We start from the raw sequence: 13,100 nt of genomic DNA, 5'->3' as shown, positions 1-13,100 counted from the left end.
AACAAATGAATGGCATAAAAACCCAACTTCATCATAAGTAGCATATTGGCCCACATTATGGGGGAGGAAGGAGAGGGAAAATGGTTCTTAAAATAACATTGTTTTAGAATTACAAGTCAAGACATTTTCAAATGACTGAGTAGGAAGGGAAGAGGCAAATTCTTTATTTCATCCTCTTTTATGCTCCAGATCTCAGGGACTAGAGATCTCAGAGCTTCATATGTTTCTCTGGGATTCCCCTGGGAGAGAGAAAGGGCACAGTTTTAAAAAAAATGTAGTAAATCAGAATGAATTAAAAATCCAGCTCTAGGTCCCACACCACTCTTATTTTGCTGTTTTCTTGTGATTATCTCACCCAACAGTTTTCAAGAATGAGTTTTTCCAAACATGCTGGAATATTCAAATCAATTATGTTAATTAGGTCAGCCTTTTCAGACTCTTTATTTACTTTTCTGAGACTAAAAGTTGAGATGTGACCCTCCATTACATAACCCAATGCTGTGCTATTCTCCGCTTAATTAAGCTATTTATCAGTTTCTGCAGAACAAAGTTTCTGCTGCTTTTCCAGTTTTGGGACATGGTCCAACTTCTGCTAAAGTCAGTAGAATCCAGCAGTCAAGCTTGCTTGGACTCCTGGTATGTCTTCATCCACATTTTCATGATTTCCTGCATCATTGCCTTAAAAGCATTCTCACCAGGACAACTCAGGCTAGTAAAGATCTCCACTTTTATATTTTCTGAATTACTTAGGGCAGGATTCAGTTGTCTAAGCACAAGCATCTCATGCCACTTTATATACCCTGGCATATACTGCCTAGCCTTCAACTGCCACTATGGAGTAACACAGTTCTCTCATGTGTACTGTGTCACATTTGTTGGTCCTGCACAGATATCCTAGGTCACCTGAAATGTCACTACATGTCTATGTTTAGGCCACTGAATCCTGTCTGATGATGTGCACACCAATGAGTTTCATACTGGGCAAAACAAGCTTAAATTTCCCATTAAGGACCATCTTAAAAATGTAACTTACTGTTATTTCTTTTAGACTGATTTATAAATTGAATAATATACAGTGGTATCTTTTCTTTATCTTTCCTGTTATTTTGTTATTTTCCTTATTTACTCCATTCTTTCCTTGCAATTATTCTTGCTTCAGATTGGGCAAAACTAAGTAAATTACTTCATACCTATATCTTCATATCCTCTTTTTGCCCTTTTTCCTCTTCACGTGCATCCTTTCTAGTACTGCATTCTCAGCTAAGTTTCTGGGAATTCTGGAGGTAATGAACTGCTTGATACCCATTTATTTGCAGTGGGGCTGGAATGACTCTCTTTTCATTGCTTTGGAAACTCTAGTTAACTCCTTGCTGCATGGCAACACTTCCTAATTTGAAAAAAAAATCTTTAGTCAACAAAAAGAAATGTTACTGTGTCTACACCTGTGCTTATGTCAAGTAGATTTAAACCTAAGAGGTAAACAAGCCATATATTTTTCCAACATTTATGTTGATTCTTAAATAGCCTCTAGGTTAACTGTCTAGATTCTTAGGATATTTTTTTCCTTTATACTTCAGCTGCTCTTGACAATTTTTGTAGCTTTTAAATACTCTGTTTTCCAGCTCATTGTTGATACCCTTCTATTAGGAGATCAAACTTAACTTTGCACTGATCACTTAAGCTTTCAAAATTAGTTATGTTAGAATCCATTTGTCTTTGTAGAAAACAGTAACAGATAATGAATATAAGCATTTTATTCTTGCTCCCCTCATGTTACCTACACGTATATGCCAGCCTGCAGACTGTGATCTCTAACAAGCCCCTTGAGTAGCTGGTTGATTAGCGTGCCTAGCCAATGACCCTTTCTTGGGACGTGCCTTGCTGATTCTTTGCAACTCAAGCCTTTTATAAATGTCTCGCCAAAAATCTTTAGCTGCTTTAAAAGCTGTGATCAATATTCTCTTCTCATTTAGTCAATACTGAATTGGATAAAAATAAATACAGAACCCCTCCCATTCTGAAATTACCTCAGGATCTCTCCTGAGTAAAAACCAATAGATTTTGCCAAAATCCATGCATAACCCTACACGATCACGGCAGAAACAGAATTTTTCTTAGGTAAAAAAGATTCATTTAGCAGATTCATGCCAGTTTTAGTTCCTAATGAGAAAACACAACTCTTTTTGTGTTCAGTAAAGAAGCAGCATGTTTTCTGTGGGTGACTGGACTATGATCATGATTCAGTTTGTTTGATACAGCAACTCACAAGTTGTAGCCACTTTCAGACAATGGGTAGGGCACGCTTGTAGCCAATTAAACGCACATCACTTGGGTAATGTAAAGCATATTGCCATTTTGACAAGCTCCTGCAATGCTGGCCACTTGGTACTATTGTTTTAGTACCCTCAGAGAACAATAATGACTACAAGCAATAATGTAACAGTAGTATCTTGGGGAAAATTTAAACAAAGAGGATAAATGGATGGAAAAAATTACATTAAATGCTTTATAGAAAAAACCATACATTTAATTATAATCATGTACCCATAGTCAGTGGCATCTGAACCATCATATTTTTAAGTCTTTAAACATAGCATAAAAGGGCAATTTAGTAAAATTATTTTCAGCTAAAGAAAATACTTTATACTACTATCTGGGACATTTTCAAAAGTGAACCACTAAAATTGTACTCGCAGACTCTGAGACAAGCAATCATTTATCCAGCAGAAAAACACATAAAATAATTAAACAGTTAACTACCCAATTTGCATACATGTATTTAACAAACGACAAACTGTGGGCAGTTTCAGCCTCTCTTTTAAGCTAGTGCCTTTAACTCTAATGGATTTTAATTTTAACTTGTGTTATCTGTGTTTTCACAGCCACATAAATAGGAAGTGTTATTGATAACAATTCCATCTAAGTCTTTCCCCTTGCTGAATACTGAGGACATTAGTAGTAAATTGAGATCTAAATGAGCTGAGTTATATCTGCCCTCTCAGAAAGCCTTCCGTATCACTTGTAGTTGCCATTGATTTGTGTATCTAATACCTTCTACTTGTTTTCCCTTGGCTACTCATCACTTCATTACCTCAGACATATAGCACTAGTAGTCTTCTGTTTTCTTCAAAGTGTAAGGTGATGCCTAACATGACATTAAAGAGGGGACTGACAACACTAAACCTGGCTAAAAGAGAAGATCTACTGTCATAGGCTTGGACTGGAAACAAAATTTCACAAAGGAAGGCTAAGCATAAAACTTTTTGGTATTCTTATTTATGCCCAGTATTTTTACTTAAAAGATAATAGTCATCTAATGTATTGCTGCTACATCCTCACAGAATAACAAGTTTGTTACACATTAAAGATTGCTTAGAGGAAAAAAAGCAGAGCCACATCTAGCTAACTTATCTTCTTTTGCATATTCTCCAGTCCGTCATGATATTCACATTTCCCTAGAACAGTAAGTAGCAGAGTATACATCCAAAATACACAGCAATACTATTGTGTCCATTCAAAATGATGTGGCAGACAGCATCTCTTGCTTAACTTGCCTTTGCCTCCACAAGCAGTTCCTGTGGGTTCTCCTTCTCCATCTGCAGCAAGTTACAGAGCTGTTTTCTCTTTGTAGACTGTCTCAGCACAGCTGGGTCACAGTGATGTAAGGGCCTATTCATACCACCTACTGTATGTCACTAAGTGAGGAGTTGGTCTCTCTAGACTCGTTATGCAAGCACTGCAGAGAGGACCTCCTGAGGTGGTGATTCAGAAGCATTCAAATGGGCTCTATTGCTGAATCATTTCTTTGGAAGAGATGTCCTTCTCTCTCGCAAGTCCATGTGGTTCACGGATGAGGAAACCTAGGTAGGCCTGTGCCTGGACAAGCACCTAGACCAGGCGCTTAAGTTAGGCAGTGTAAATACGCACTACATACACCTTCCATAGGTCCTCCAAATGTTCAGACAATCAGCACTGTTTATTCTTCCATGCTGTCCCATGTACCTTGGGTTATACATGACTTCAACTCCAGCAGTATCATTAAATGATCCCTCTTTAAAGGCCATAATTCGTTTTCATGCTTACAAAACTTCTGATGTGCTGTGACTGCTGCTTATTTCTCTGCTTATACCTGCTTCATGATTATCTGGCTGGCTGGCAGAAACACATACGCTTCGCATCTTAGACTTAGGGAAGGGATCATCTCCCTTAGATCAGGGAAGGGATCATCTCCTACATACACACTGGGAACTTAACCTTTAAGTGCAACAATACCAGTGTGTAAAGATAATAAATATATAATATAATAATATACATAACAATATATAAAAATATATAATTCTACCAAACTTGACATATTTTCTGCTGCCATCTTCATGTGCAGCATCTCTTGCCACAATATTCTGCAGTCTCATAATGCCAGATTTAGGGGTCATTCACCAAAGCATGCTATCATCTCCTCAAGTTATTTGATTATATCTAATCTTTATCAAGCTTGGCATTTTTAAGTTAAACATACAGATTCTGGTTTTTTCCTTAGAGTCTGTCTAGCATTAAGAGGGTAAGTCAGGATAGCTGTCACTGTTATTAAGGAATACTTAAGCAGCAGTATTGCCCACTCCTACAGTATCCAGAACCCAATATCAAGGTACCGATGCAATCATGGGTACTCTTCCACTAAGCTGCCAGGAGCAGTTTGGGAGCTGTTGGAGCCGAGTACTGGTTAAAGGTATCATTCTCCATTAGCCAAACGTTGACCACAGCATGGAAGGTATACAGAAGGCTAGTTGAGTGAAAAAATGCATTAAATCTGACAGTTTCTCAAAAGGAAAGGTAACATCTTCCCTTACTTTTACCTTCTTAATTAGAGAAGAGGAATATAAGACTGATGTGAGCACAAGGCTGGTGGTCATTCTCATCCAGTTATGAAGGGAAGTTAACACAGCGCACAATTATGTTGTCAACACTTACATGCAATGATATTCCCATATCTATTTTTCATTCTGTTCTCATCTTTCTTAGCTGAATCCCACGGTGCAGACTGTCCTTCAAAGAAACTCTAAAAAAGGAAAGAAAGTGACATTAAGAAAAGCATGCAGCAACAGTTACCTTACGGATAAACCAAGGAGAAAGTCAAACACTACTTGTGGGTATTGTTGTTAAAGTGTCATTTACCTGATTCTTTTACTGAGCAAAAATATGAGCCTCCTGTTTAAATGGTATTTATGCATGGCTCCAGATGTTATCTAAACTTTGACATGAAATTGCTTCTTGCTATTACACAGAAATATCTGTGTAATAGCAAGAAGTATTTGCACCTGAAGTGCTATTAAACCTTTCCAAAGTTGCATGCTTGCAACACTATGAGTCCTTCATTTGTGCTATCCAGATTCTCTGCATAGTTCTCACACACACACATGAAGCTGAAGGAACTTCATCATCAGTGTTGGAGCTGCTCCAGTATTTGAGTGCAGAATTACACACTGTACTAACACGTTTTATTTTTGACATATCCACAAGTTTCAGTTACTTCTTGGCAGATGACCTCATGGATCTAAATATATCTAGGCATTTAAAAAAATGTGGATTCAACTAGCATGTATGTGTCTTTTTTTTAAAACAAAATTTATAATACCAAGATGATTATGTTGTCAGAGAATAAAAATAATATGATTTTGTGAAAGAAAATTCACCCAACCACTGTGCTGTAGTTAATAAATTTAAGGTAAATAAGAAAGTTGAAGGTGCTAAAAATATATTTTCACATTAATAAAACACACAAGCTGCCAAAAAGGCAGCAAGTAAGTTGTTATGTCCTAACTATCTTGTGCATTCTGTGGTCTAAAAGAGCATTTGCACAATTACTTAATTTACACATTGTATCTGGAAGTCATATAATGTAGATGCATTTTATAATTTCATATTGAAATAACCTTCTGTTAAAAATATTTAGTTACCAAACAAACCAGTGGAATTCTATGAGGATGATGGTTGGTCTTAACTCATGTTTTGATCTTTTCACTAAAATGATGAGTAGATTAAATCTTTTGATTCAAGAGGGACATGAAGGTATATGATTTACTTTTCTGGTAACAGAAGCCAAAAATGGCTAAGTCCCAAACTAAACAGGGAAAACCTTGGGAAACTTGTATCTCTTGCAAGACCTCAACACATTCTGAGTGGTTTAAAATAGATAATGTCCATTAAATGGACTACCATTAGTATCCTTTGCCCTCAAACTTGAAATACATTGTTGTTACAATTGCAATGATTTCCATTAGTAAAGAGCATGAAAGTAAAAATAAACCCTTGATCTCTTGTTGAAGTCAATGGAACACAGGGGCATTCAGTGTCTAAAATGTGTTTTCCTTTGATAAGTTCACTAGAGTGCTGGTTTCCAACTTATGATATGGAAACTCCTGGGAATACACAGACTATTTCTAAACAGTTTGTAATAATATTTATAATATATATATATTATATATTATATATATTATATATATTATATATATAATATATAATAATAATATATAATTTGTAATAATATTCTTAATAACTTAAGAAAAACAGAAGCCTTGTCAAAAGGATTCAATTTGTCTGTCCATCTCTCCACGTCTCTTTAGAAAATTTTTAAAGGTTTGCAAATTGAAATGATTAAAAACCACTAATATAAGTAAGTTTCTCCTTAATCATTGGGTACAGCTCTGAGAAATGCAGATTGCTGCCAGGACAGAGAAGTGGAACCCTGTAAACCCTAAGATGATTTACCAATTTGTGGCTGTTTGCCAAAAAGGCGCCAATCTGATTATGTATCTGCCAATGGCATCTAAAGCAAGCAAGCTGTCCCACTCCAGAGCACTCTCAACTCAGGCTGGATGGAAAATACTTTTGTAATAAGCCAGACTGAACTGCATAAGGAATTGCTCTCCATGGGCGAAGACCTATGTCTCAATTTCTTGCAAAGTTCATACTTACTCTCAGATCACACTGAATCATGAACTATTAAAGACAGTTAAAGGCAAAATAGAGATGAAAATGTTCAGCAACAAAGCTCCAAAGGCAGAACAAACTAGTCATTCATCCAGTCTAAAACTTGACCTGGTATCTTCCTCAGGATTCTGCGTTTCAAGCGGCTAGATAGACTATAGAGAACTCTAGTTTTCTTACAGTCCTTCTGCTAGAGACTTGTTCACAGAACTGATCAATAAGACAGTACCCAGCAAGTGGTTTTGGGTTTAATTCACTAAACATTACATGTGCTGTTACAGAGGAAGAGTCCTGCTGATACAGCTTCCAAGCCTACACCTTCAAATATGGAGGACCAAATATACTCGTAGGGACTTCTTGCTTCCCCCTGTCCCACTAATGAACTTTTACAAAATTGCTTTAAACCGATCGATTAAAGTAAATCTCTGGAGACAACTTGGAAAGATTTGTTCGGTATTGAATTCAGGGAAGATATACAACAGGCAATGTACTGGTTTGGGCAGCTCGTCTGCTTCTCATCTGCTAATGTACGGGTTCAATTTCTCTCACCTGTTTGGAACTTCTGAAAACAATGATAAACTTAATGAGCCTTACAGATAAAATATCTCCTAATAATGTATCTGCAACATAGACAATCCTATTCTTTAGAATACATATATATCAAACCTCACACAGTAACGAAAACCAGCAGACAGATTTACGTTTCCAGCTACTGCATATTGACTTAACTTTCTTTATTAAAAATGCATTATAGAAAAAGAACTCCAGATGTATATTTTTCTTTGGGTTTTTATCAATAAATTAGTGAATGAACTAAAACCTATCACATTGGGAAAATAGACGTAATTTATGTAAATCCATTTTTCTTTTTAATTCATTTTGGGATACACACAGGTATTTCAGTGAGAAGTGTACCGAAAAGATAATTTGAAGGAGGAGGTATTACAGTGAAAAAGCATAAAAAGAAACAGCTATTGTAAAAGACAGCTGGAGTGTCATTTCCTAAATTCCCCATGTGCTGCCATTATACAAACTGCAACAGAACGATAATCCACAATGAATTATAAGGAGAAATCCCATTTGTCCCACAAGTAAAGAACAGAGCAGATACCTCATAACAGATGAACTGTCAAGATCTTTCCTTACTTGTGAGAAATGTACGTTTCATTACAGAAATTCTTTTAATGTCTTTCCTGACATATCACTCTCCAGGGAGACTGCTGCACAGCAGCCCACACATTATCTTAGTGGCTATTCATTCTAATTCATCCTTAAAAGTTTCTTAAAAATGTGGACTATTAGGAAGAAATATGCCCCCAAACAGCTTCATTCCACGAAATGTCTGGCAAGGGCAATGGAGACCTGAAAATGAGTGTAGGACATTTCTCAAATCATTTAAAATAAGTATTTCTTTAACCCAAATCACACAAAACCTTGGCTGCCCAGCCTTCATGATCTACTTGAAAAATGAAACACTTCTCAAGCCAGCTGTTGGTACAGCAGACATTTCAGTATGCAATGTCAACTGTCATTCTGTTATTAGAAAATATTTCAATAATCTGGATAAAACAGTTTCTAAAAAAAGCCTGAATAATACAAAACTGCTGGATATGCAACATGAGAACTGGTCAGTGATGCAGCAGCAGGACCATTTTAGGATGAATGTGAAGCTTTTGCTTGCTTTAACTCAATGCTGCAGTGGTTTCCATTAAAAATTAAATATTTGCCAAGGGCTAATTCACTGTGACCCTCAGACTAGAAAATAACTGCAATATCTCAAATGAGAGGGGGAGATAATTATTGCAAATACAGATTTTTTAAATTCCCTTTCCTCATTTAAAATTCATAAGACCAGAAAATAGTGGAAGGGATCTATATAAAAATACAGTTTGAAGAGGCTGGAATGTGGAGAATGGGGTGAGATCTTCAGGATACAATTTGTAGCTTTTATTGATTGTAATTTTTTTTGACTGTCATTTTTGGCAACACATTTCCATCCTGGATTTTCATGCTTCCAATTAAGAATAGTAAAAATAATGCATCTTTGTAAGCACTTTAAGATCTACAAATGTAAAGTGTTGAGCGGGATTACTATTTTTATTATTAATCCAAAACCAAGCAGCAACTTTTTCAAAAAATACTTCATAGTTGCTAGGTGACAACAGTGTAGTCTCCTACAATGTCATTTACAAAGTGCAAGCTTTTACAAGCAAAGAAATGAGAAGTTAAGGACATCATAAATCTTGCTCTGCCTACTTAATAAGCAAGAATATTATTCACAGGTACAAAGAAATGCATATTTCACTGTGTAACAATCTTAAGTTTGATCTGTGGATTTGTTTTCAAATGTATGATTCTTTATGATGTCTGATTTTACCAATTGACCCTAAGTTTCTCCACTGATAACATCCAGTTTTTCATTGCTGTTTCTAGATAACCAGATTAAGATGTACTTTAGCAAAATGAGCAATTTGACCCATTCAGTTATAAATGCTTCTGGATTTGTTTTTAAGCTACATGCAGAGAGTTACCCACACTGTCTACTTTAGGCTGGACCAGACAAGTAATGGTGGTCCTAATGGAGATCCTTGTCTGGACTCAATTAGCTACAGAAGAAACTTACATTTCTACCATAGGTCCTTTGCGTTGCAACTAAATTAAATGCCTAAAATGCCCTGAATTGGATAGTGAAGATACATTGCTAGTTTTACCTAAATACATCACCCTTTAACTACTGCTGTGTCCACTTTATATGTGGAGATTACAGATGGAAAAAAATGCATCCATTAAACTCTGAATTAAGATCCTAGTGTCGCATTAGACTCTTCTTTGTATTTACAAACCCCAGTAAATACACATTTTATTTTAAGCAAGTCCATAAATATTTGGAGGACAAGGACCTTCAGGCTCATTTAATGACAGTGAAGATTTATGAGTACAGTAAATCTGTCATTTCATTGGTTTTTCGGTATTCAGATTCTGCAAAATATCTGGCATGTGAGGATGTTCTTGTTACTTATCAACAGTAACTGTTTTTTTAAATAGAAAAATTGAAATAATCACATTCAGTTTGCTGATAACTGAATATTCAGATTGTTAAGGAAGTAAGAAGGAAGAGTCATTGATATGTTAAAGAAATCTCAGAGGTCCAAGTTATGAAACAACATTTTTAATCTTCTAGTCACTTTGAGGAAAGATTTTATCATTGAAAATGCATCACCTGCAAGTAATAGATCACTCCAAGTGTTTGTGAGCAGTGGTAAATGTTTTCACTGATGGCGATCCACTGTATGTGAACAGCTCTTCATACTTCAATCATTGCTTTGGTCACTGAAAGCATTTGTGGATGACAGCATACCACTAGAGAATATATTCACCATCAGTTTTTTTCTTCTTTGTCAGCTTCAATCACTGAGAATTATGTCCAGTTTTCAAATAATGGAATTTAAAAAAACATTTTACTATGCCTGCCCTTGAAAACTGTCTGTTGCAAGAGCCAATGTGAAAATCTATCTAATCAATGTAAACTGCCTTCAGCAGTTATAAAGCACTTACCAGTGTGTTACTGTAACCTAGGTCTGAACATGGAAGAAAAAAACCCAATAAAGACTGTTGCAAATAGAACATATTGATGTTATTGCCAAAATTCCCTTGTTCTCTTCGGAATTTTCTGGAAAAATAAGGCTGATAGGTTACATAAAGCTTTCTGAGTGTGAGATAAAAGGTGAAGATCAGTCTTAAAGCAGATACACAGCTATAGTCTGACATAGAGCAACTCTCTAATATTGTTCCTGATGCTCCTTTACGTGGTTGTGCCTCCTTGAACTGATGTGAAAAAAAAAAAAAAGAAACATCCATTCATAAAGGCTTGCACAGTCAGAAGTAGGAAGCAGAGTCTTTTCCTTCTTAGGTGCATTTAGGTTAGTCTACGTTACTTATAAGAAGAGTGAGAAAGCAAAAGTCCTTCTGGTCTTTTGAGACACTAAACATCATAGCGACTGCCTACATTAAATGTTGAAATGGAAGGGGAACTGTTACCTCCTCCACTGACTAACTGCAGCATGGCTTACCATTCGGATTTCAAAAGAAGGACTAAAACCACATGGTAAGACAGAATCTGGTACTAATTCTGTTGTTGTATTGGTGTGTTAATTTTTCAGAAGCAAGACGCTTTCAATTAGTGTATTTTCTAATACATCTGTATTTTTAAAGTCTCAGGCTTTGGTACTCCCTGGACAGCTGGCCAGTCTACTCAAGCTATAACTGCATAATGAAAACATATAAAAATGATTGAACTGCTTTGCTGTGGAAACTTTAATGACACGGGTACTTGTAGCAGTTAGCACGAGTTAGCTCTAGTTGACAACAGTGTTAGCAAATGCACATGAAATTTAGTTAACACTATAGGATAAGTGAGTAGCTCAGTTATAAGAATAGAGAAGCAACTTAAGTGAAAGTGACCTGTCAGTCACTGTGAAAGTTGTGAAGGTGATGCACACCTTCAGGAATAGCAGATTGTGAGTACCAGACATGGTGAAGGTTAGTTTTGAGGTGCCAAGTGCATTCAAACAAGATAATCAGGAATTAGGTATTCTTTTCTACCCAGTCCTATAGCTGACAGTGTCCTGGGTTGCTTGGAAAGAGGACCCAGAGGACAAGAGAAGAAGCCACCTATGAGACACAGTAGAAGAACCCATGGTATGGCTGGAACCACCACCCAGACCCGCCCGACTTCTCTCCTGGACAATGTCCTTTCTCCTGAAGAACAGAGAAGTCGTGCAATTTGTAAAATTGCATGTATCTATGATTGAAATATTTTGGTAGCTGAGTACATTTAGTCTCCAAGGACCAACTGTCATTTTGTCTTAAACCATGACAACATTGCTAAAGAGAGTGTCATGGAGTACTTCTATAATAACTAACAAAGAATTACTTTCCATAAATTTTTTAAACCAACCTATTTATGAGACCTATTGATGTAATTTCTTACCTTGGGATCTAACACTGCCACACCTGAAGTTCACTTGTAAGATTCAACAGCAGGAATAGAAATCTTTATAGATTCCACATTTCCATTTTATCTACTTAAGTTTTAAAAAAACTCCATTACTTTCATTCCTTTAAAATTCTTTAAGACATCCATATAAGGAAAGATTTTAGAAATATGGTGAAATGTGAATTAGTAAGAGGACTGCAACAGAACATACAATTAAAATTCTAATTTAGAAACTTATTCCCTGGCATACTAGATAGCAATAACTTAACCTCATTAATCTTCCTGATTTATGTCCAGCAGAAAAATATAGTATGTTGATGAGATTTTATGATCCTCTTTTTGTAGGAAGGACCCTCTGGGTGCAATATGCATACTTGCACTGTAACTAATGTGCAGGATACATTATTTTTAAATTGTGTTTAAAAAAAATTAAAGTTGGTCTCAAGCAGTGCTTACTTCCTCTCATGAAAATAGGTTTCCTGCTTTTGGAGGATTTAACGAATAATTTTCATGTACAGCATGTGGGATTTTGGTATCTCCCTATTCCTTCCCCACTTTTTTTAAAACACGATATGTAATTAAAAATTTTATTCACAACTATCAGACCTTGTACATTGTCAAGACAGTGAACTTGAGCAACACTCATGACTGTAATGTCTGTAAACATAAAGGGAATGAACACAGGCTACACTGAATACCAACTACTTTGTGCTTTGATAGGAAATCTCTTCCAGGGAAATACAGAAATACATTGATCACCATATAGGCACCCTCCATCCTGTTGTGAACAAAATTATCTGCTTCATTATTCAGTAACTCTGCTATCTCCTTACTTCCTCCCTATGTTGTTCCAAAGGATGAAACTGCACATTAATTGCATACTACACGAATAAAAGATATTTCTTTTATTTCTTAATATATATTTCTTAATGAGAATTCCTACTTACCAAGTTATTATTTACACAAAAGAGGCAGGACTCAAGGTTACATACAGTGTACTGAATATGTGGATAAGGGTTTTAAGATAAATCCTAAGTTAACTTTTTTATACCACCTTTGGAAGGGTAACATGAAAATACCTCAAATGACCTGGACAGAAGGAAAATATTCAGCGTGATCA

The 13,100-nt window shown here is 36.0% G+C and overlaps 1 protein-coding gene across 6 annotated transcripts in view; it reads right to left on the bottom strand.

Moving 5' to 3' along the window:
• PTPRM (protein tyrosine phosphatase receptor type M) overlaps positions 1-13,100 on the bottom strand; it is a 506,702-nt gene that overhangs the window by 67,802 nt on the left and 425,800 nt on the right. For all 6 annotated transcript variants that reach the window (XM_074821657.1, XM_074821666.1, XM_074821694.1 and 3 more), the window contains one exon: positions 4,969-5,056. In XM_074821657.1, coding sequence (XP_074677758.1) covers positions 4,969-5,056 — 88 coding nt within the window. The remainder of the gene's footprint in view (positions 1-4,968; positions 5,057-13,100) is intronic.

The sequence above is a fragment of the Strix aluco genome, chromosome 1, assembly GCF_031877795.1.
Source record: "Strix aluco isolate bStrAlu1 chromosome 1, bStrAlu1.hap1, whole genome shotgun sequence".
NCBI lineage: Eukaryota > Metazoa > Chordata > Aves > Strigiformes > Strigidae > Strix > Strix aluco.
This window is presented reverse-complemented; position numbering and strand designations above follow the sequence as displayed.